Here is a 25871-nt window from a genome sequence, read left to right on the forward strand (position 1 = left end):
GCAGAGTGCTAGCCTTGAGCAAAAAGAGGCCAGGGACAGTGCTCAGGCCTTGAGTCCAAGCCCCAGGACTGGCCAAAAAAAAAAAAGAAGAAGCTTAGCATGGTGGTATACACCTGTAATCCAGCACTCAGAAGGCTAAGGCAGGAGGATCCTAAATTCTGAGGCCTATGTAGGTTATATGGCAAGACACCTTCCCAAAGAAACAAAAACATGACAGAAAGGGGTAAAACTACCTTCACATATCAGCTCCCAGTTCATTATAAGATCTTCTTACATCAAAATGATACATATTTGCAAGCTGGATGCCTGTAGCTCATGCCTGTAAGCCTAGCTACTTAGGAGGCTGAGATCTGAGAATTGCAGTTAGATGTTATCTGGCCAGCAAAATCCAAAAGGCTCTTATCTACCATCAACCACCAAAAAGCTGGAAGTGGAGCTATGGCACAAGTGTTAGAGAAGTCGCCTTGAGCAAAGGAGCTCAGGAACAGTGCCCAGGCCTGAGGTCAAGCCCCAGGACCACCACAAGATACATCCTTGCTTCCATATTCATCTAAAATACTGGAGCAGTAAGGGGGACTTTTCTTCATTAGGGGATGTCACAAATACAAGTGGTCCATCAACTTTTGCAGCCAACCTTCCTTACCATGAGCAGAAAAGAGGTCCACATAGTGACCTAAGCACTGAAATTGACTAGAGTTGCATACCTCCGATATAGTGAGAAGCCTAAGTATGCATCATGAAAGAAAAATCTGATAAATCAAGATTTGAACAAAATTACAAACTTTAGCTTTTCAAAAGACACTTATCCAAATGAAAAGGCACAGACTGGGCAAAGATATTTGTAAAGCAAATTTTGGACAAAGGATGTGTACTTAAGAGTATAAAAGATGAAATAAGCAAAGCAATTTTTTTTAATGGTCAAAGACATGAGCAAGATTTTACCAAGACTCAAGAAGGGTCACTATGTCCATGAAAATAAAACAAAAAGAAAATCATTGTGATAATGTGAATCATTAATCATTGTGATAATGTGAATTAAAACTTGGAAGATTAAAAAAAAAAGCTACAAGCCAGTGGCTCACACCTTCTCAGAAGGAATATGTAGATCATACATCAAAGCTGGTCTAGGCAGTAAACTCTGTGAGACTCCTAGCTCCAATTAACCAGTAAAAAGCTAGAAGTGGAGATGTGGCTCAAATGGTAGAGCTCCAGGCTTGAGCAAACAAACTAAGGGACAGCATCCAGGCCTGAGTACAAGCTCTAGTACCAGCAAAAAAAAGGGAAAGAAAAAACGTTGGTTGATCCTTTCTCCCACTCCCCAACCCCACCCCAGTCCTTGGACTTGAACTCAGGGCCTGGGCACCATTGCTGAGCTTTTTTTGCTCAAAGCTAGCTCTCTTACCACTTGAGCCACAGCACTTTTGACTTCTGTGTATGTGGTAGAGGAATGGAACCCAGGGCTTCATGCCTGGAAGGCAAGCACTCTACCACTGAGCCACATCCCTAGCCTGTCGGTCAATATTTTTTGCATTGCTTTTAGGTCGTATTTTCATCTAATCATTACTCTTTCCTTTTAGTTCTGGATTTGGTGTGGTTTTTTTTTTCTACTGCCTTGAAATGAAACAGGTTTGAGGGTTTTTTGTTAAGTGCTAAAAATTACTATAAACTTCACTTAGTACTGCTTTTTCTCACTGTTACTCATTTCATAAGTTTAAAGTTTCAGGAGTTATTGTCCAAAAAGAAATGTACTCTGTAGCTGACTTTATAACTGTACATCATCACCTTTATAATAACAATAAATGTTTTGAGTTATAAAGTTTCCTTTCTTAATTTCTTAGTTTCTTCATCCACTGGTTGTTCAAGAGTATTTACAATTTCCATAAATTTGTATAGCTTCTAAAGTTTTTTGTTGTTGTTTTTTTTGCCAATCCTGGGATTTGAAATCAGAGCTGGGCACTGTCTCTGATCTTCTTTTCCTCACGGCTAACAATTGAGCCACAGCACCACTTCCAGCCTTTTGTTTATGTGGTACTGAAAAATCGAACCCAGGGCTTCATGCATGCTGCAAGCACTCTACCACTAAGTCACATTCCCAGCCCTACAGGGATTTTGTTCTTGACTTCGTTTTTTTCACTATGGTTGAAAAAGATATGATTTCAAGTTTTTCAATTTGCTGAGGGTTATCATGACCAGTTCTAGAGAATGTCCCATGAGCTTATGAGAAAAATGTGTACACCCAGGCAGTTGGCTCAAGCCTTTAATCCCAGCTATTCAGGAAGAGGATATCAAAAGGACCGCCGCTTGAGGCCAGTCCAGAAAAAGCAAGACTTTTATCTCAATAATCCAGGATGGTGGCACTTGCCAGTGGTACATGTATGTGGGGACCACAGACAGGTAGAATAGCAACTTAAGCTAGCCTTGGTCAAAAGCACAAGTCTCTACCTGAAAAATGAACCAAAAAGGGCTAGGGCATGGCTCAAGAGGGACATTTGCCTAGCAAACACAAGGCCAAGTTCAAACCCAGGACTATTGAAAAACAAAGAGCAAAGAATGTGTGTCCAGCAGTTATTGGATGAACTATTGTTAGGTCCATCTGGTATTGGATGCATAGTTTATTGTCTCTATAATCTGTCTGAAATTGGTGTTAAAACCCACTATATTGAAGTCTCTCCCATTAATATGCTTTATAGATTTAGCTAGTCTGATATTGGACTCATGTTATTTCCTTTTGCTGAATAAACCTTTATCATTATGTAATAATCTGCATCTCATTTTACCACCTTTAATTTCTGCTTTATCTAAGTAGGGCTATTCTTACTTTTAGTGGGAGGGCTAATGGATTCTACTCAAATAGGGTTTTTCAGTCCTTTGCTTTCTGCCTGTATATGCCCTTAGAGGTGAAGGGAAGTTTATTTTCTTGAGATCAGGCCTCAACCCCAATATCTGATGCTTTTGCTAACTGAAGCTCTACCAACTGGACCTCACCTCCAACCCCCAGAGTTTCTTAAGCAAGTCTTCTATTTTTTTCCAACCATTTTTCTTTTTTTGCCAGTCCTGGGGCTTGAACTCAGGGCCTGGGCACTGCCCCTGAGCTTTTTTGCTCAAGGCTAGCACTCTACCACTTGAGCCACAGCGTCACTTCTAGCTTTTTCTGTTTATGTGGTACTGAGGACTAGAACCCAGGGCTTCATGCATAAGCCACATTCCCAGCCCCTCTCTACATTTTTAATTGGAAAACTTAATATACACTTAAGGTAATTACACACAAGTAATTTTGCTTATTTCTCATTTTATTATAGTTGCTTTCTCCCCCTATTCCTTCTTTGTTAAATATCTCAAGCAGTCTTTAGACTCCTTTAAAGTTTTTGGTGTTATTTTTTTCTTTTTATGATTTCCATGAGGGTTACAAAAAAGTCCTGTTAATTCTAAGAAGCTATACTGAAATGAAGGAACAAATAGTGACTCTTGTTTTCGTTTTGTTTTTTGCCAGTCCTGGGGCTTGGACTCGGGACCTAAGTACTGTCCCTGGCTTCGTTTTGCTCAAGGCTAAGCATTCTACCTCTTGTGCTACAGCACCACTTCTGGCTTGTTCTCTTTATGTGGTGCTGAGGAATCAAACCCAGGGCTTCACGCGTGCAAGGCCAACACTACCACTAAGCCACATTCTCAGCCCAGGAACATATAGTTTTTTTGTTTTTTTTTGCCAGTCCTGGGCCTTGGACTCAGGGCCTGAGCACTGTCCCTGGCTTCTTTTTGCTCAAGGCTAGCACTCTTACCACTTGAGCCACAGCGCCACTTCTGGCCATTTTCTATATATGTGGTGCTGGGGAATTGAACCAAGGGCCTCATGTATACGAGTCAAGCACTCTTGCCACTAGGCCATATTCCCAGCCTATAGTGATTCTTAAAGACAGAAAAAAAAAAAAAAAAGATATACTAGTAAAAAGAATTTTACACTTGGGACTCTATGATTCTACATTTCCAATTGTTCATGTCCCATTAGTCTTTGTTCTGTACTACTTAATATTATTTAAGATTCCTCCTGAGAAGTCTGCCATCGAATTCCTTTTTCTTGCTGTTTTGACAACAGTTCAAAACATTTTACAGCTTGATTATATGGGATAATCTGGGGATAGATGTGGTTGGTTTCAATCTGTATTAACTCTTCCACAATTGTTTATATCCTCTAGATTTGAAGTTTTCCTACTATCTCTGTGAAGCATTCTAATCCCTTTGACCTTCCCAAGACCTTCTCAAACCCTAATGCTTTTGCAATGCTGGCCTTAAGTCACAATGGTGTTTTATCCTCTGCACTTTTTTCCCTGCATATTTTCATATAGCCTGTCTCAAGCTTCATGACTCCTGTCTGATCTATTTTTTTCAACTCCTGCCTTGTACTGAAAAAATTTGGCCTTGTACTTGCTAGGCCAATTTACTACCACTTAGCCCTCTTTGCTTTTTTCAGTCTAGTTGTACACAAGCTGGCATGGATCCTATGCATACTTCCCATGAGTAACAGGTATGTGCCACTACACCATTACTGGTTAAAGGGGGGTGGAGGGTCTCAATAATTTGTTGTCCAGCTGATGGTAACCTGATTTCTCCCAAACTCACCTTCCCAAGCAACTTGATTAGATGTGAATCAAGGTACCAGGCCTTTTAAAAAAGATAAATAACTCCAAACTGTTCAGTTTCTATGAGTTTGCAAATTCAACTCAAGGCCTTGCATTTTGCTAGGAAAGTAATCTACCACTTAACCTATACTCCCAGTTCGTTTAGGTACGAGAAAGGGTAATCCACATGTCAAACATCAGTCTGGGATGGAACAGGACCAAATACTGCTGCAGGAACCAGCCTGTAATCAGGGCATTACTTCAGGGGGACCAACCCAGGCTCCAATGAAACACCTTGCGTCTACCTCTGGTTCTCCTTCACCCAAGCATTTACTCCAAGATGTGCAGCCTGAGGCTGGAAGAGGAATGGAGCAATTGATCCTAGAGCCATCAGTGCTAAAATACTAGAGCCTACAGCCCACATTAGGATCCAAACTGCTATTGGCTAACCAAGGGATGATGGCTATAGTGCAAGAGGTCTCATTTGGCACCAGGGCATGACTAAAGGCTGCCCATGAGCATTTAAGTGGGGGCTTTTACCAGCCTGAAATTGTGAAAGTACTAGGCTCTCTGGTTCTCATGTACCCCTTCTAAGGCTGCAATTCCATTTCATGTGCCAAGTGGGAGGGGTTGGGAGAACAAGTCACTTCCACAAGGCTAGTGCTAAGTGGGGTCTTCTAGCCATAGAAAACCTGTCTTTGATGTGCACACCCATACCCCATGCTGCAGCTGGCAAAACAGGCTTACATAGTTCACCAACCCAGGGAAACGGACTCCAGTTTTGTCTGGTGCACTTCACAGAAGCAGGCCCAGCACTGAGTTCCAAGGTAATAAGTCCAATACTCCCATACTTGCCCTACCTTCCAGTTGCCTGAAGGCGGCTAGGGCAGTCTCCTAACTGGCCAACATGTCAAATGTAACACTAAATAGTAATGGTTCAACAGTTCAAATGTCAAAACTATTGAGCCTCATGGCCACATTTCATGGTTGTATGATCAAAGTATATCACACAACCATGTTCAAAAAAGGTGCAAGCACAAAGCACTTTCTAACCCAGAAACAGGAAACCGTTTCCCATCATTCCTTACATTATCCCTAAACCAAGAGCAAAGCACCTTTCCAAAGGAAGGACGCATACCTTAATGAGATTGTGATTCCAACAGGACAATTGGGTAGAAAACCCAGTCCACCACAGTACATCTTTAGCAAAAATCTCTAGCTTCTCTAGAAGTCCTGTTGTCCCCTTAGTTTGATCATGCACATCTGTTTATATTACCTCCTGCTCTGGACTGCCCTTCCCCCACCTAAAGATAGTATCCTCCTGTACTATCTTTCAGCTGTTTCCTTACATGATAGGCCAATTATAGCAGTCCTGCTGACAAGATGCCTAGAGTGGAAGATGTGTTTTAGTAATGGCCAAAAGGTAAACCAGAAACCCAGGACACTCATTCCAAAACTTGTGTATCAACACTGAGCTGAGCTACCCTATTGCTTTGAAACTCTTAACTATTTTTTGAAACTAAACCAACCCCCACACTTTGGCTGAGGGGGAAATAAATTTTAGGTCAAACTAAAATCGCCAAGTTGTGGGTTTCAAGCAAGAATACAATTTCACAATCTAAGAGGTCCAAATTTGATTCCTTCACATCAGCTACGGAACCAGTAAAATATGAAGGTAACATCCAACCCGTTTCTCACGTTTCCCACTTCCCACTGTTGATTATGCTATTTCCTAAGAACACACATAAAGCAGTACATATGAAATTGATGTGCTTTGCCACACTTTTAAAGTCTGATTTTAAATAACTGCAGCACATTCCAGAAGCCTTAGTAGTTGCTGAGTGCCAGTGGCTCACATCTTTAATACTCGTTACTCAGGAGGCTGAGATCTTTTGAGAGTTTTGGAAGCAACCCAAGGAAACAAATCAGACTCATCTGCAATTAACCAGCTCAAATGGTAGAGTGCCAAACCTATACTTATTCTAAAGGAGACTAAGCACCCCTGTGTTTAAAATGCAACATGTCAAGAACTTACTTCCTCCTCTCCCTTTTCCAAAGGGAGGTGAAAGAGGACTATAAGCTTTACTAAATTTCCTTTCAAGCTTTATATCTTGGAGTCCTTTAAACACACTACTGTTTATAAATGGTGAAAAAATAAAATTACCTTAGGATGCTAAGAACTAGCACCCTTCCTTGTGTGGAAATGTCTGGAGAAATTTGAAAAGTAGATTTTCCTCAAGGTCTTCTTGAAGAGATTCAAAGAGCAAGAACTATTCAAGCAAATAAAGGAAGGTATCCTATATGCAGATTTAATTTTATGTACAAACTCACACAAGTGATTACGCAATTAGAAGAGCTGAGTATTACTTGCATAAGCTTACGACAATTTGTAAATGCAACCAGAAAATAACTGCTAATGAAAACTGAAACTGAGTACTTGTAACTCAATGACTGAGCATTTTCACTGACATCCTCAGTAACAGAGACAAAAAAAGGAAAAAAAAGCACAAGTTTTAAAGTATGTAATGGCTTTATTGAAGACATTATGTCTAGCAAAGTACAGCAACTCTACGATCCTAAAAAACATTTATAATTATGGACCCTCTAGTCTTTGCATACATAAAACAGACTTAAAGGGCTATACAGAATGAGCTACTTATTACAATTATATCCCATACCATGCAAGGCTGCCTTAAACACTACCCTCAATTTAAATGAAGATAAAGGCAGAAACTTCCCAAGAGTATTAACAAATAGTTTTGCAAATGTTTTCTTTCAGACATAACATTGGGACTACAGACAAGAATGCTGATCATTATTTGTAAGGTCACAGAAAGGGAGTGGGAATAGGAAAAAAAAAACAAAACACCTGCTTTCCCAAAACCTCAGTGACCCCCAACAAAAAGCAACCAGGCAAACTTTCGAAATCCCCAAGTCTTATAAGTGGACTTCCCAAAAGAACATATTGGCAACAAGCTGTTTACTAATCATTAAGGCACACAATGCTATCTTTAGTATTTCTGTAACATTTTCATATATGAGAAAACCTGCAGAAAGAACTCTGCTTACACCAAAGTGAAGTAGCAAGTATAAGGTAACGTGGAATAATAAGGCCCTAAGAAAGGCAGCAGGTCGTATAGTTACCTCCTTGTGGGCAAAATCCCTGCCCTAAAACTATGCAACCTACTACCTCTTCCTAGGAACCCATTTTATTCTTGTTGGTCTTCTACTTGACAGATGCACTTCAAAATACCAGTTAAATTAGGCTTTAATTCTTTGAGTTTTGTTTCAAATAAAACCATTAAGAATTTTTTCACTGGTCCTTAAAATTACTGAAATAGGATATTGGTTAAAAAAAAAGGCAGGAAATCTCAATCTCAAGTTATAAGAGTTATAAAACAATTCAGTTACATTAGAGGATGTATCACATTGTTAGAATCACATTTACTTAAAATATCAAAATGTATATATCAAACTTCTTGATCCTTGAATTACATACAGTAAGCAGAAGAAATTTTGATCACAATTTTTATAACTATTAAAGTTTTTAGCAGGCTAGATGTAAACTTAAGCTCACCAAATACAAAGCAAGCTGAGAGTGCTAGCACACACACAAGAAAAAAAGAGATAAAGAGGGATGGGAATGTGGCTTGGCAGTAGAGTGCATGTCTAGCATGCATGAAGCTCTCAGCATCAGATAAATAGAAAAAGCAAAAGCTGAAAGTGGCACTGTGGCACAAGTAAGAGTGCTAGCCTTGAGCAAAAAGAAGCCAGGGACAGTGAAGGCCCAGTTCAAGCCTCAGGACTAGCAAAAAGGGGGGGGGGGAGGGAAAGGGAAGAGGAGGAGGAGGAAGGAAGGTGGGGGAAGGGGAAGAGGAAGAGAAAGAGGAAAAAAAACTTTGAGAGACTATCACTCTCCAGAAATGTATTTCTGGGTATTTTTAGGAAATACATTATTTTTCATAATTCAATACACTTACATAGCTTGGCTACTAGGTAAAATGGTCCCTCAAGTAATAAATAAATGGTAAATTTATTTTCTTCCAGACCACAAATGTGTTTCCAATCGCAGGGGTAGATATCCACACTAAAGGGCACATGACAAAAAAGAAAACCCACAAATGTGACATTATGCATAGTTATCAATTTAACTTTTAATTTAACAAAGAATTTCCTCAGGTAACTATATTTTTCTTTGACACAGTGAAAGGCAATGAGTGTCAGTTTCCCACCAATGCATGTATGCCCGCCCAGTTTAGTACAAAGACAAAATCCCCATCCAAGTGTCCAAGATAAATTGAGTCAGGCCCAATCAAGCCAGTTTTATTTCATGTAGCAATCTTATTACAAATCTTTACTAAGATTTGGTATAAACAGAAAAAAAATTTATTAAGAAGCAACTTCTTCACCTCCACATTTTGGTAATTTTCCCTTTTCCTAAAATAAGATCTTATGAACAGCAAACATTTAAAGCGGAGGGCTTATCTAGCTTTGCTTAAATCCAAAACAGCATAGTTTGGCCACTGAAGAAACTTAAAACATGGGCCTTTGTGGATGCTAACATTCAAGTAGGTTTTTCTTTTTTCCTTTTCTTTTTGTTGGTGGTACAAAGATTTGAACACGGGGCTTCACACAATTAGTTGGCTTTCTTGCTCAAGGCTAGCACTCTACCTACTTGACCCATGCCTCCAAATCATTTTTTGCTGGTTAGAGATGCAGGTCTTGAGGCTGAGTAACTGGGACATTACACATGGAGAGCCACCAGCACCGAGCTTCAAGTAGACTGTTCTCATATTTTCTTTTTAGCAACAAATCACTGACTTTCCCAGAGGACACTTTTAGGTGATTGCCCAAAATATCAAGTTTTGAGAGCAACTCTGCTGAGGTCTTAGCAACTTACCAGGGAGCAAGTGTAAAATCCAGAGCCCGTATCTCCTTTCCCAGGCTGGCAAATAAAGCCCATCCAAACCAACATACCAATAAAGCAGTGTTTTAAAGCATTTTCCAAGACCACTGAAACTCAGTGAGAATACTCTGTGATTCTTATTTAGTTTACATCTCTTCTGATTTGTGTGTACCTCGACTAGCCAGTGTCTCTCATCCTAGACACAACCAATAAACTTGCTCTTAATCCCCAGGCCTGGATTTCTATTAAGGATTCCTGAAGCATACTTACTTTAAGATTTTTGCTTAATTTTAGTTTTCTGAAATATATTTAAGAATTAGAAACATTAGATCACCATACACTAGGAGAAAATACAAGGAATGTCAAAATTCATCACTTTCATGATATTTAGAGAAAAAATATGTAGCAAGTCTACTCGTCAGGGAAGGCAATAGATTGTATAGTTATCTCCTTAACAGGGTAAAATCACTACCCCACAACTATACAATCTACTACCTCACTCTGACAGAGCAATCTTTTCTTCAGGACTAGAGAGCAAAATCTCAAAAAAAAAAAAAAAAGATAATCATAGCATCTACCAAAATAAAATACAAACTTATTCTATAATATACAGATGAGATAATAAAAAGTATGCCTTTAGAGGAGTTAAACAGCATTTTGTTATTGATTTTCCGTGAAGTTGCCTAAATGCAGACTTTTCCATCACCTTAGGAAAGACAGTAGATTGTATAGTTATCTCCCAGTGGTGGGTGTGACCCTAAAACTATACAACCTACTACCTCATCCCACAGTGAAGAGAACATCCAGAGTCAATGTTGAAAAGGAAGCCAGCTGAACACCACTAGACGGTTCTCTTTGCCTCCATAATCCCTGTGCAAATGAAGAAAAAGAAGTATTAAAACTTCAATCCCTTAACTTGAACATGAAATTTAACTGAACAATTTTACCACACACCCATGCTGGGCTTGTATTTTGTTAATACTTAAAATGGCTAGGTTATCTAAATCCATTTTCAGTAAGATTTGTTTTCCACAATCTCCTATGACAGGATAGCATTTCTAACAAAATTTCTCTAATCTTTTTGAGCCCTGGTGACATAAGGTTCCCACTGGAAAATTTCACACCTGACCTCATGTTATCACCCCAGGTTATGGTCAAAACACAAGCACACTAAAACTACTTTTGTGTTTCTAAACATTTGTACAAATGAATTCCAATCATATCATTTATTCTTAAGAAACAGGTCATTATGAAAAAAAATAAACATCTCAAAAACCAATGACTTCAAAACATGCAAGTACATCATATTTATACATCATACATAATCCCTTATTAATGTAAAAGCAATGACATTAAAAAAATGAACCTACTTCTTTATCCTACCTAAGCAAACTCGTAACTGGTATAATTGGATTGTCAACTAGATGTGAGTCAGGGTCAGTATTACTTCCTTAGCTAGAAAGTTACTACGAGGGTGGAGATCACAGGCAGAATCCAAATGTGTTTAACCCCTTCATACAGTAATAATCTAAGCCAAGCAAAATTACCACTGTAAATTTGCAATCAAAATCTTAATACCTCAATTACAATATAAAGCAGGTTAATCATTAGAATATAAAGCATGTTAGCTGAGTACTGATAGCTTACACTTAACATCCTACCTACTCAAGAAAGCTGAAATCTGAGAATTATGGGAAGAAAAGTCTGGGAGAATCTTCTATCCAACTAATCAGCAAAAAGCTGAAGTGGAGTTGTGGCTCAGGTGGCAGACTGCTAGTCTTGATCAAAGTGAGAGTGGGAAGCCCAGAGTTCAAGCCACAGCAATGGCACCACCACCACAAGAAGCTTAATGTAACAAAATGTCAAATCCAAAAATATACCCTTATATTGGGTCAACTAACTTTCAGTAATAGCACCAACACAATTCAGGACACTTTCCTGCAACAAATAGTACTAGATAACTACAAAAAGAATGAATCTAGACCTCTATGCTTGACACTATATACAAAAGTACTGTTGGGCAACTTGGTTTAGTGAAAGGCAAATCATTTTAAAAGATCTTTCAAAGATTTGACTCATAAATAGCCAGTAAGTACATTAAAAAAGGATGTTGAATGTTTTTCACTAGTCATTATAATGAAAAAAAACTAATAGTTTTAAAAGATAGTAAGTATTAACAAGAATGTATTTGAAGAAACTGGAATCCTACAGAGTGCTGGTGACTGAAGTGGTAAAGATGCTTTTGATAAAGTTTTGTGACTCATCAAGTTAAAAAGCATCATTATACGTGTATACATGGTATAAGAAATATGCAGCTGGTCTTGGTCTCCCCATTTGGGGTTCCTGGCATACAGCTCCTAAATCTCTCAAATGATGAATATTAATAAGCTAACTGGTAACTAGGAATCCCTAGATAGCTTGGGGGGGGGGGGGACAAGATTAAAAGGGGAGAACAGAAAATCACCAATGGTCAGTCAGTGATATTATAAACCATGCTGATATCAAACCTCTATAAAAATCCTTGAATGACAGAACCCAGGGAACTTATGAGTCAAGAAATATACTCATGGAAAAGAATGGAACAATTGCAGTTCCCAGGGAAAAAGCCCCTGAGCATAGAGCCCTTCTGGCTCTCACCTTAACTACTTCCTGTTCATTTGTATTCTTTGTAATCCAGTTCACAGAAAATAAGCACTGTGCACAGTGCTTCCTAACATCTGTGAACCATTAAGCAAATTATAGAGCTTAGAAAGATTTGAGAAGCCTCTAAACCTATGGACAATTGTTGGTGGCATCTTAAGACTTGAAAATGGAGTGTGAAATGGACAGTCTTATAGAATGATTTCCATTGTAACCTGTGAAATCTGTGCTTTATAAAGCCCAATTCTCTACCATCTTGATAAGAAAACTGGTGTTAACAAGTTTAACTTGCTACTATTACTACTTCTACTACTACAACAACAATTCTACAAAACCAGAATCATTCCTCATTGTCCTCTACTCCAATACTCAACCTCCAACCAACATAAACATGCTTAGGGTTCAGATGTAGCTCAGTAAGAGTGCTTGTCTAACATGTTTAAGATCAAACCTGGGTGCAATCCTCAGTACTGAAAAACATTCTAAAAAAAATTTTATGGTGCTGGTGATGCAACCAAGACCCACGCAAGTTAAACCAGTGATCTGTCAGTGGCATACCCCTCTGACCCTAAAATTTCAGTCCTGCCACGTAAAGCATTACTCTGTACTATATTTTTGAAAAAATATATTCCTGCACTTTGGAAAAACTAAGAGCAAATGGTAGAAACCAAAATCTGAAGAAAGGCAATGTTCAGTTAAGGAAGTTTAAGAATAACAATGTAATTAACACATTAAAACTTATATTTAAGAGACTCTTCTCCAACTTTTACCACACAATGAGCTGTGACTCAAGTGAGGACTTGTGTGAAAAAACTAAGGGATAGCACCCAGGCCTTCAAGTCAAGGCCCAGCACACAAAACAACCTCAATCAAACATGGAAATGTCATGTACAATAAGGTTTCATAAAATCCCTAACACAAACACTAGTCATAGCTATTTATATAGCTGGATACAACTAGGTAGTCTGTGTTTGGATTTGTATATTTCACAATCAGAAAAATGGCTTCAATACTAGGTTCCTATACCATGTAATCTCTAGGTCTCTTGGACAGTATACTATTAGCTAGAACCATCAAAATTGATCCTCCAGAGAGAGATGGAAGGAGCAACATTGTACTCTTGTATAACTGTAACCTCCCTTTTGTACGTCACTTTTTTTTTTTTCAGTCCTGGGGCTTGGACTCAGGGCCTGAGCACTGTGCCTGGCTTTTCTTTTTTTTTCTCAAGGCTAGTACTCTACCACTTGAACCACAGTACCACTTCTGGCCTTTTCTGTTTATGTGGTGCTGAGGAATCAAACTCAGGGCTTCATGCATGCAAGACAAGCACTCTACCGCTAAGTCTTATTCCCAGCCCTGTACATCATCTTCATAACTTTTTAAAATTTGGTCCTCCAGATAATTTTGATACTGAAATCCAAGGTCTTGTGCTTATTAGGCAGATAAAAGTACAGGCCTCCAAGCCTATTGTACTGGTTACTTTATAATTTTTGTGTGCCTTTAAAAAAAATTTTTGTGTTGATCCTGATGCTTGAACTCAGAGCCTAGAAACTGTACTTGAGTTTTGCTCAAAGCTCTACCACTTGAGCCATACAGCATCACTTCTGACTTTTTTTGATGCTTGTAACAGTCTCATGGGCTTTCCTACCTGGGTTGGCTAACCTTGATCCTCAGATCTCAGCCTCCTGAGTAAGATTACAGGCATAAGCTACTGATGGCCAGGGTGTACTGGTTATTTTTAAGACAGCATCTCCATTCCCCAACCCCAGCTACTCTGGACTATCATCCTCCTATTCATATACTTTAGCTGGAATGACAGACACCCACTACCATGCTCACTTTGTTTTAGACAGGAGAACCACAATACTCCCCATTTCAGACTCCAGATTCCTAGGTAGCTAGAATTAAGGCATTACATACCACATTCGGCTAATTTATAATTGTTTCTGAAAAGTATTTTTTATTTATCATTTTGCCAGTACCGAGGTTTGGACTAAGGACCTCATGCTTGCTCAGCCTGCGCTGTCACTGCATCAAACCTCTAGCATGGCTTTTCTTTTTTGGCCAGTCCTGGGGCTTGAACTCAGGGCCTGAGCACTGTCCCTGGCTTCTTCTGCTCAAGGCTAGTACTTGAGCCACAGCACCACTTCCGGCTTTTTCTATATATGTGGTCCTGAGGAACTGAACCCAGCCCGGGGCTTCATGTATATGAGGCAAGCACTACCACTAGGCCATATTACCAGCCCTACTAGCAAGGCTTTTTACTGGTTACTTTAGAAAAGGGATCTCACAGACTTCTGCCCTGGCTGACTTCAAACCTCAATCCTCCAGATCTCAGCATCCAAGTAGCTAGGACTACAGGCACGAGCCACAAGGCACCGGGCCAAACACACACAAACACACAAACACACACATACATTTATATCTACTCTCTGCCTTACTTCATATTACAACTCAATCAGTGGCTGCAATTACTCATTAAATAAAGTTCCACAATGATAAAATTAACACTCACATGTCTAACTTTACCTCTGCAATTAATTTTTAAATTTTATTTTACGGTGATGTAAAGGAGTTATAATTACATAAGAACACATTTCTTGTAGAAATTGTTTTTATGGTATACAAAATATTTTCAAATATATACAACTATACAATGACTATTTTCTTTTTTTTTTTCCCAGTCCTGGGGCTTGGACTCAGGGCCTGAGCACTGTCCCTGGCTTCTTTTTGTTCAAGGCTAGCACTCTACCTTTTGAGCCACAGCACCCTTCCAGCTTTTTCTGTTTATGTGGTGCTATGGAATTGAACCTAGGGCTTCATGCATGCTAGGCAAGTGCTCTACCACTAAGCCACATTCCCAGCAACTGGCTAAATCATCTTAACATACTCATTGCTTCTCATTTTTTGAGAGAAGGAATACATTCCTACTTTTTAAACACTTGACAGATTCTTAACTCACAGCAGCTAAACTACACTTTCCATATGCTTAATACCTATTAAGAACCTAAATTTTCATTTTTTAAATCATGCATGTTAATCTATTGAAGTCCATTAATAAGACAATAAGTAAAGTGTATAAACTTTTTCTTAGCTCTTCACTAACATACTTTTCTTCTGTTCCAGGATGCTGTGCATATTACTGCATGACTTTATATTATTTACTGTCAAAGTGATGTACAGAGGGGTTAGTTTCATATGTAAGGCAGTGAGTACATTTCTTATCCAACTTGTTACCACCTCCCTCATTTTTCTCCTACCTTCCCCCTCCCTACTTCCCTCCCCCCCATGAGTTGTACAGGTGGATTATGGCATATAGTTTTGTAAGTATCACTGCTGCATTGGTTTGCCTTTTACCCTTTGTCCTTTTATTCTAAATTTTCTTTTACCTTACATATTCCTACAAAGTAGCTCTGAAAGTTGGGGATTTTTTTCAACGAAAGTTTCATATTCTTATTCTATCCTATGGATGGTACGGCTGTATAAACTTCATTTGATCCAGCTTTCCTGTGTTTCCCCTAGTCTCACTACTCAAGTTTCACTTACAAATCAAAATACTAGCTACTTAGTAATGACTCCTTCAACCTGACACTCATTAATATTGAAATACTAGTGAAATGATCTAATGATGCTTGATGATAGTAATACTGCTCTCTTAACGGTATTTTTGCTTCTAGTGATTAAAAGTATAAACAAGTTTTTAAAAGATTTTTAACCGTTTCTCTAATGAAAGTTAGTTAACCTAATTCTAAGACTTCAATTCCTTATCCTATTAAATACTGCATTAACTCTGAGGTTTATGTTAAATTACAAATACCTAAGTAGTAGGTCAGGATTCCCCTGAAGGTCCATTTCCTTTCATTCACTATTAAGACACACAGCAAATGTTTTTAAAAGCTCCTACTGATGATATCTATTATCAGAAAGTACTTAAAAAGACAACCAATGCTAAATCATTTCGGAGTTCCTTTGTAAACTTTCCAAAGTAAATTGTGAACTTTGGCTGGGAATATGGCCTAGTGGTAAAGTGCTCGCCTCATATACATGAACCCTGGGTTCGATTCCTCAGCACCACATATATAGAAAAAGCCGGAAGTGGCACTGTGGCTGAAGTGGTAGAGTGTTTGCCTTGAGCAAAAAGAAGCCAGGGACGGTGCTCAGGCCCTAAATTCAAGCCCCAGGACTGGCAAAAAAAAACAAAAACAAAAATAAATAGTGAACTTTATTAATTTGTTACTACAAGTATGTTCTCCCTATCTTTGTCCAACTAAGTTCTGCTGCAAATCCTAAGTATGTGCAAATATTCATGGTAAGGGCTGGGAATCCAATTTGGGCTTTTTGTTCTGCTTATTTAATATTATTATGCATTACTTTCCAATTCTAAAGCCTTCTGCCTTCTCATTCTACCTTCCCAGGCTTAATAGTCACTGTCCAAGTCTATACAACTCCCAAACCAAGAAAAGGTAGGTCCTACATATTTAACCTATATTACAATTTACTGAACCGTATCATTAGTATATATTTAGAGTGAATATTACATTCTATACTATATCATATATCCTTACTAGGTAGTCTCTCTATGGTGAAGAGAATTCACTAGGAATAAAGATCCTTCTTAGGCATTAGGCAATCGTGAAATTGGCCAAATGAAAATAAGGGATGGGGGGACTGGTGTTGGGTAGTGGCTAGTCTTCTCCCAAGAAACATAACTTTGTGTTAGTATTGACACAAAGAATGACTTAGAACAAATTGATCCCAAATGATACTCATCCTGTCAGGTTAAAGCAAGTTACCTAAAATATCTTACAATACTCCTAGCAAAAAGTAACAAAGGTATGGTTGTCAACTATATCAGATTACTTACATCTTTTATCTAGAAAGTAAGAGATCACCTGATGTAATTTCTTCACATATAGGATGTGCCTGTGAAGAGACATTATTGGCTATCTTAAATTGCAAAATATTCAGCTAGCAAAATCTAATTTTTGAGAAGCAGCTAGACAATATAGAAGCATCCACCACTGCATTATCCATTGAGAAACTATTAGCCATTTACAATATTGAGCACTGAAAAATTGAGTACCAGTGTTAATGTCCTAATTATACTATTAATTTCAAAGACATAGCAACAAAAGTGACAGCTTTCATTGCATCTAATAAAGTCTACCCTTAAAATGATTATGCAATGCATATAACACTCACACAGGCAAAGATCAGGTAATGACCAGAAGGCCTATTACTCCAGTCCTCCTGAGGTCACATGAGGCAATGTGGACAACTCATTACTGGGATCCAGATTATTCTAGCCTCATCCTGACAGAAGACATGATTAGCAATTAATATTCAGGACTGAAAAGATCTTTTACAACCTAAACTTCTTGGGCTATTAAAAAATGTAGTACATGATTAAAATACATGCTAATCCTGAATGGCAAATCTATTTCCCACATCATTAAAAACTCAAGTGAGGGGAACATGTTGCACTGAATATAAAGAAGGCTGAAGAAGACCAGTGCTATGAGTGAAAATTACTTTCTTTGGACTGTTTTTCAACCTTTTTTGACACTCATAAAATATTTTGTAGGGGTGTGTATAGCTAAATCAACACAGTATTTTGTGTATTCTTATTACCTTTTTTTCTTTAAACTCTGTGATGACCCATAAAATGGATTTCATAACCCAATGATTCAGGCCATAAAGTTTGAGACACTGGTTTAATGCTCTTCATACTAATTCCCACTTCAACACTATTATCACTTACAACATTACCTTTTACAGTAAAAGGCAAACATCTACATTGCTGTACTCTAAAGTTAAGCAGTGTTTAGTTAATTCTACCAGGGAAAATAAAGTCCCTTAGAGTAACATTTGAAATTAACCTGTTCACTGTATGAACTCTGACTCACAAACTTTTTCGTTCTATAACCAAGTATTTCGTTTCTCTCCACTCCTTCAACTTGCAGAAGTACTAAGTCTCAAATTCAACAAACGTTAATTTTATATGCATGTGTAGCCGTGGCCTGCTGGAATATATTAGTCATAACTGGACTTATAAGATGGTAAGACATTTCTTCTTTCTCATAAAGTTCTTAAGTTTCAAATATTCTAAACAACTGTGTAAAACATCCTCATAAAGCTCTAACTTCCAAATCGTTCCTGATTTATTCACTTTGATATACTGTAAAGGAAACCAGTTTGCCTTTCAGTAGAAAAAACTAGCTAAGGAAATTATCTTCTAAATGACATACTTGTTTGAAACTTGACATTCAATTTTCTTATATAGCACTTTTCAGGCCAACAAAAACAAATGAGGAAGCTACATGCTGTTTCAACTTGACTGCCAAGAGAGCATGATTTTTTCATAGTTACAAGATGAAATCTCAACTTAGTCCCCAGATTCACTGCCAAGACTGTCTCTAAGGTCTTCTTTTCTTCCTCATTTGCCAGTCCTCTCCTAATTAAATCTTTTTTCTCTTAAGCCAAAAGGTTGAAAAGTAAAATTCACACCACCCCGTAACAGAACCTATAGTAAAAAAATCTTTTTTTAAAAGTTCCTGGCCAAGGACATAAAGGTTACTTACACATTGCTCACGATAAAGCGCGCTAGGGAAGTTTATTAGCTAGCCTTCGGAGAGGCATTTGGTTCCAAGAGTTTGCGACGTTGAGTCAAAAGGCCAGCGGTGTTTCCGGTGACACCGAGCCGCAAATCCCCAACACCACCACCCACTCCCCCGGGATACAATTTCTTCCCGTTCTCGCGCTCCCTTCCCCCTCACCAAGGACGGCCGCCGCCACAGACCTCCAGCCACCGCAGCTGCTCTGGGACTTGAGGCCTCACACAGCAGAGTAAAGCACGGGGCAAAGAGCCAGCCTCGGCTCTCCCGCCCTCCACGCTGGCCCGCCCGCGCCTTCCCGCTCGGTCACTACCCCACCCCCAACCACACTTCCTACCTTCCCTCCTTTATCCCAACCCCCAAGGCCAAGGTCTCCCTGGCCCACAAACCTGGTGGCGGAAATGACGTCATTGGAGCCTGGCAACGCGCGCAACCAGTCACGCCACAGTAAGAGGCGGCGCCAGCCAACAGGCGCCAGCTAAGGGGCGGAACTTCCGCCCGCCCCAAGTTTGATTGAAGGGGGGAAGGGCGGGGTAAGGAATGTGAAGAATGACCCCCCCTCCCCCGCCCGGTCGGTGAGGAACTGGGCGGGAAGCGGAGGGGGCTGGGGCAGGGCAACCGCGGCCACGCGGCACCCCTCCCCCGCCCGCGTCCGGAGGGCTGCAGCCTCGTACGCCACTAGTCCCGGAGCCACCCGTCCACCAGAGGATGCCTGGCCTCGCCATGGGTCCCGAGCCACACCGCGGGCTCCAGGCCGCGGCGGGCCAGTCCACAACTCTGCCCTCCTGCTGCCGCGAGTCTAAGGGGAAAAAATGGCGACCTCCCCGCTCTCGCCGTCATGCCTGCTGTAAGCTGTACCCACCTTAGGCTCCCAGAGAAAGGTGACCACCACCGCCGCGGGGATTGAGGGGCCCTCGCGCCCGTGGCCGACAGCCACCGCGCCCGGAGAGCAGCGAGCCTGAACGTAAATGGAGGCGCGGGACCGGCACCGCCGCGGCGGCCTGAGGGAAGGCAGCGCGGGCGCCGGGAGGCCGAGGCGGGGGCGGGTGCCACGAGCAACGCGTGAACCCATTGGTGAGGCCTTTTGATCGACGTACACTTCACCCTTTCGCCTGAGCTGAGCCCGACTCGCCCGGACCCTACTGGAGGACGTCCACCGTGGAAGAGGCGGATAAGGGCCGCCCACTCTGGCCAAATCCCTCTTTTTCATTGGAAAAGCAGGAGAATGGCAGGGAAAGTGTCCCTCTGTCCCCGCCCCCTGCGCGTGATGGACGGGCCGTATCACGTGGCGGCTGTTAGCCAGGCCCCGGGCTAGGCGGTCGCGCGGGGGGGGGGGGGGGGCGGGGGGGGGGGGGGGGGGGGGGGGCGGCGGGGGAAGCTTCTTGGTTGATTTCCACGTGCGGTCACCAGAGATCGTGGACGGCCTCAGTTGCTACCTCGTTGATTGCCATCAAAACTCTACCAGATCTTGGGCAAGCTCTCTTTCTCTACTGCTAAGTTTGTTTCCTTTTTCTCCTATATTTCAAAGATTTTTTCCTTAAGTCGTTTTTCAAAGCAATTGTTAGATGATCCTGTTTTAAAATGAAGAGTTCCTTCCCTCGACAACTTTCCATGCGCAGACTCCACAGATCACTGGTTAATGTACCCCAAGATCTGGATTCTAGCTGTGTTTTCACTAGTTTGTGGCGTTATTAGCACAATATTCAAAACTACAAAAAGCAAATTTGACTCCAATTCATCTATAATAGAACTAGGAGAAATGGCACTTTACATGTTGGCAATGCATTGTACTCCGATGCTATCAAATATCTCTCCTTTGGGCACTTAAAATCCGCAATAAATGTCAAAGGCATGAGAAAATGGACTTTTATTTTGTGTGCTGAAGTGGACAAAAAACTTAAGAGGGAAGTGGTTTAAGCTTGTGAAACTGGATTTTAGACCCCAGGCTCAAACGTCTAGGGAGTCCCAGGTTAAGTCTAGCCACTCACCCCATATGCCATATAAAGAGACATTGTAAAAGGCAGAGAAAAGAGATTTACTGCATAGCAGCCATGGGAAGACAGTACATCATCAGCATCTTGAAGGACATAGACATTGGCTTCAGGTTAAATAGGAAGAATTGGGGGGCAGAGTGAAAAGGTATGGATAATTGAAGCAGTCCCAAGTGGAAGGTATGGCCTGGGTGACCATTACCATTACCTCTTTGTCTCTGGAGTTGTTTAAGATCATTTGGCACTGTGTTACTGAAACAAGGTAGTATCTGGAGTTTGAGGCCTTCTTTAAGATGATAAGAAGACATTACTTGTTTGAGGGACAGGATGCCTTTCACACATACGGTTATCACTGAATCTTCTCTTTATTCCTGCAAACAAAGTGATTGCAAAAGGACTACAGCAAATAATAGTTTGGATCAAAGGACACAAAAAGTTGGGAGACTTAGTTAATTCACAAGACCCAGCTAGAGCATCTTTTAAGTTGCTTGTTGCACTTATAGGATAAGTAGTATTTAAGGAAAGCTTCAAGAAACTGGAAGATGTCTTTAGAAAGAAGAGAACAGACCCACAGTGGAATTCAGAAGATAGGGGTTCTGTAGAGTGAGGGAATTCCCAGATGTCTCTTCCAAGTACCTCCCACAATGAAGAGGTCCTGTGGGCTTCAATGATATGAGGCTAGGGGGTTGTGTTGTAGAAGAAAATTGTAGCAAATTTTCTTCATATGTTCATCAACATGGTAAGTTTGAGAAAAATGAATGTGATAATATATCCTTTGGGAGCTGGGAATATGGCCTAGTGGTAAAGTGTTCAACTTAAATACATGAAGCCCTGGGTTCGATTCCTTAGCACCACATATATAGAAAAAGCCGGAAGTGACATTCTGGCTCAAGTGGTAGAGTGCTAGCCTTGAGCAAAAAGAAGCCTGGGACAGTGCTCAGGCCCTGAGTTCAAGCCCCAGGACTGGAAAAAATATATATGTGTGTGTGTGTGTGTGTGTGTGTGTGTGTGTGTGTGTGTGTATATATATATATATATCTTTTGCTTTCCCATGGATGCATAATTTTGAAGCATCGAACTTGGAGTTCAACTACATGACCGCAAAGTGGAAACCATAGGGGAAAGATTAATCAATTTCCCCATATACATGAAAAGTAAAACAACCTAAGGCTAAAAGACTAGTGACAACTTGGAACATGTTTGTAAAACATTTAATAGGATATCTGATTATCACCAACTAGAAGGCCCAATGGCTAAAGGAGGAAATTAAAATAACCAATAAATATAAAGAGATCCTCAGCCTCATTAGGAAACATAAACACAAGAATTTTTTAAAGGGACTCTCATCTCTTAGGTGATTAGAAATATTACAGACTGAAACATAGAAGTATAAACTTGTACAACTCTCTAGAGGGCAACTGGGCAACAAGAATCATAATCTTTAAAAAATGTGTGTGTGCACATGTGTGTAATGTGTTCTCACACACATACTGAGACAAACTCAGGGTTAGGACACTCTCCCTTAGCTTTTTCACTCAAAATTGTACTCTACCACTTCAGCCACACCTCCACTTTAACTGACCTGGCTGGCTTCAAATTTGGATCCTCAGATTTCAGCCTCCAGAGTAGCCTCCTCAGATCTCAGCCTCCATAGTTCATCATTTGTTTATAATCATCTCAAATCACAACTCTCCAGTTAACCATAGAATATTGCAGAAATTATGGTTCAAACATGCTATGAAAAACTGAACATGACAATCTGCATTTTTGATACAAGATTATCAAGGTAATAAAAATATTAGTAAGAAATGAGGTTATGAAAATGTGTATACATGGGAGAATAAGGATGGAGACAATGGACTTAACCAGCGGAATTCACACATTTCACCTCTCAATGTCCATTTTTATTGTTCTCTTAATTAGGAAACCTGGCCACTCAAGATATGAGAAACACCGTAGCTACTATCAGCCACAGTGCTGATTCAAAGGAATCTTTGTACATCTGCCCTGTCATTTTGTAGGCATAAATTCTGAGCAGCAGCTAAATGCTGGATTTAAAGATAAGTACTTATTTTTAAAAGCTGGTGGCTCACACCTGTAATCCTAGCTACTCTGGAGGCTGAGATCTGAGGATCCAAATTTGAAGCCAGCCAGATCAGAAAAGTCTGTGAGACTCTTATCTCCAATTCACAATTCATGTTTTGAGCAGGACCTAAAATGTTAACTACCTTTAGTTCTTTACACAAAGTATCAGAAAAATGGATAAATAAGTGAGCATGGTGAGAAGGGGGAGATTGATTGGGAAGCATTGTATATGGGTGTGGAGATGTTATTACAAAAACACCCCTTATATATTTAATGTATGTTAAAATTTTTATTTTTTTTATTTTTATTTTTTTTGGCCAGTCCTGGGCCTTGGACTCAGGGCCTGAGCACTGTCCCTGGCTTCTTCCCGCTCAAGGCTAGCACTCTGCCACTTGAGCCACAGCGCCGCTTCTGGCCATTTTCTGTATATGTGGTGCTGGGGAATCGAACCTAGGGCCTCGTGTATCCGAGGCAGGCACTCTTGCCGCTAGGCTATATCCCCAGCCCAAATTTTTATTTTTTTAAATGTGTATGATATAGTCTCATAAACTGAATGATAGCTCTGGAATTAACCATAATCTTTGTGCATTTCTGCATTGCTGTCAGTATGACTTGCTTTCATAATCATAGAAAAAATAATAAAAGCTATACCAAAAACTTTTTTTTCCACCAATATCCTTTGTCTCTTTTTCTCTGTGGTAACCAACAACCTAATTTTTCGGTGATCTACAGACCTAAATTGCCCCCCTGAATATACCAGTTACAATGGATGAGTGTGGTTTCTGAGTTCTGCCCTTCAAAGGGGTGGTTTCTCCCCACTCCCTCTCTTACTCCCCCCTTCCCCCCCCACCTGTCTCTCTCTCCCTTCTCTTTTCCCTCTTCCCTCTCTCCTCTTTCTTTTCCTAAGGCATTCTAGGCTAGGAGAGTCCAAAAGGTAGGAATAAGAGAAAAGCAGAAAGAGAACTGGATGGAGGTCATCAGTCTTAAAACCAGCCAACTCCTGTACTCCATGTTCCTGAGGCCTTACCATCTTAACATATACAACTTTAAGACACAGCATTTCTTAAACTGGGCTAACAAGTCAGTATTCTTTGTAACTACAACCAAGGTAAAGTTAGATATGTTCCCTGACTTCCTCCCTGTCTCCTTTCTATTTAGGATTTAGTGTTCTAACTTTGTGCATTTCTTCCTTTTGATCTTACACTCACCATATAGCATTAAGGTGATCAGTTTGCCTCTTGGTTTCCCTTCTGCCTTTATCCCTGAGTAGGATGGTTGTTAGTTTGTGTTTTGTTTTATTCACACCGGACTCCTGGGACTTGAACTCAGGGCCTGTGCTCTGTCCCTGAGCTTTTTTGCTCAAGGTAGCACTACCACTTTAGCCACAGCTCTACTTCCAGCTTTTCTGAGGCTTAAGTGAAGGTAAGAGTCTCGCAGACATTCATGCCCTGGCTGGCTTTGAACTGTGACCCTCTCAGATCTTATCCTCCCAGACTAGCTAGGATTTCAGGCATGAGCCACTAGTGCCTGGCTTGATTATTAGCTTCATATGTCAACTTGACTAAGCTAAAGGGTAACCGGATTACTGGTTAAATTTTATTTGTAGCTAGGCACTGGTGGCTCACCCCTATAATCCTAGCTACTTGAGGCTGAGATCTGAGGATCCTGATTCAAAGGCAAACTCCATGAGACATTTCCAGTTAATAACCAAAAAAACAGAGAGGAGCTATGGCCCAAATGGTAGAGCACTAGCCTTGAGAGGATTAAAAAAAAACAACATACACTCAGGAACATTGCCCGGGCCCTGAGTTCAGGCTATAGGACTGGCGGGCGCGCACACGCGCACACACACACATACACGGAATCTCTGGCTTCACTCAGTCTACATTCTAGCCTGACAGTACTTTGTATGTAGTGTGGGCTCTGTTACCATCAGTCACTGCTAAGCCTGCATCATTTTTATTAAAAACCTGGCCCTAACATCACCTAAGATTGTGTCCTTTGGACCCAAGCATAGCCTTGTCTTTGGGGGGGACTGCTCCTGTCCCACTTTGGTTATGGGTTTTGCTCTTGGTGGTTAATTCTGTACCTTAGCCATAGAGGTAAGTGATTAGTACTAAAGGTGTACTAAATGTGGCCAGAGTTCCTTAGGAATAAAAAAGAAAGCCCCCTGAGCTTCAGCCCCCAGGCTGCAATGATGAAAGGTTTGTGGAGGCCTATCTGCCGGAAAGAGGAAGTTACAGCAGAGAAACAGAGATAAACAGGAGAGGGGGTAAGAGATTGAGACATGAACTGAGTCCAAGCACCTGGGATCCCCAAGGCTATCTCACCGTTTCCCTAGAGAATGTCCAGAGACACATTTCCTCCTTTGACCAAAGAGAGCTGAAGGGAGTTTCTGTCCATTACAACCAGTCATGATTAATAATGAGGGGGTTTGATAAAACATGGTCTTAAGAATGACATTGAGAATCCACATTTCCAGGCTGAAGGTATGTGTATGTATGTATGTATGTATACATGTATGTATACATACATACATACATATGGTATATTGCTAGCTAGCAAGTATGATGCCCTGCATCTAATGGAGAAATAATATCCATAATTCCACCATTTACTAATTGTACAAGTTTGGACAAATCACTGATCTTAGGCATCTGTCTGTCCAAATAGGTAATCTAATGCTACCTTTCTCAGGAGGAATAGCCTTCCTGTGGGGCAATATACACAAAGTATTAAATTCAATGCTTGTGCATAATCAAACTGAGAAACAACTCCTGGATGGGATGTTTTGTCTCAAATAATGAGCCCACTGACCCAGAACAAGAAGTAAAAGGGCAAAGATTTATTATAGAAAAAGATAAGCAGAACTCCTACTAGACAAGAAGGGTCACAAGGAAAGGCAATGCCTGGGGTGCATTGTGCAAGGGTTAATAAGGCTTCTCTAGGAGAGAGCTAATGACGTGATCACTGGATACCCTATAGGCTATATCAGTTATCACATCTAATCAAGGGCCCCACG

At 40.5% G+C, this 25871-nt stretch overlaps 1 protein-coding gene across 3 annotated transcripts; it reads right to left on the reverse strand.

Moving 5' to 3' along the window:
* Positions 1-9236: 9236 nt before the first annotated feature.
* LOC125347934 lies at positions 9237-20045 on the reverse strand. Of its 3 annotated transcripts, none has more exons than XR_007210297.1 (2): positions 17362-20045; positions 9237-10389 (listed from the first exon to the last, which is right to left on the reverse strand). XR_007210297.1 is itself a non-coding variant. In XM_048340899.1 (2 exons), the coding sequence occupies exons 1-2, from the start codon at positions 19981-19983 to the stop codon at positions 10300-10302; spliced, it is 438 nt and encodes a 145-aa protein (XP_048196856.1). In that variant the 5' UTR covers positions 19984-20045; the 3' UTR covers positions 9260-10299. The 3 variants fall into 3 exon arrangements, 2 of the variants coding, with proteins under 2 accessions (XP_048196856.1, XP_048196924.1); XM_048340899.1 differs by having other exon boundaries at positions 9260-10389; positions 19636-20045; XM_048340967.1 differs by lacking the exon at positions 9237-10389 and having other exon boundaries at positions 16371-17472; positions 19636-20045.
* Positions 20046-25871: the final 5826 nt, after the last annotated feature.

The sequence above is a fragment of the Perognathus longimembris genome, chromosome 1 (assembly GCF_023159225.1).
Source record: "Perognathus longimembris pacificus isolate PPM17 chromosome 1, ASM2315922v1, whole genome shotgun sequence".
In the NCBI taxonomy this organism is placed as follows: Eukaryota; Metazoa; Chordata; class Mammalia; order Rodentia; family Heteromyidae; genus Perognathus; species Perognathus longimembris.

What these genes read in the sequence shown, in the direction of transcription:
- LOC125347934 (XM_048340899.1), bottom strand. Translation starts at nt 19,983, where the DNA reads ATGAAAAAGAGGGATTTGGCCAGAGTGGGCGGCCCTTATCCGCCTCTT. An exon ending in CCTTTCTCTGGGAGCCTAAG is followed by an intron (nt 10,390 to 19,635) that starts GTGGGTACAGCT and finishes TCATTTGCACAG; the next exon opens with GGATTATGGAGGCAAAGAGA.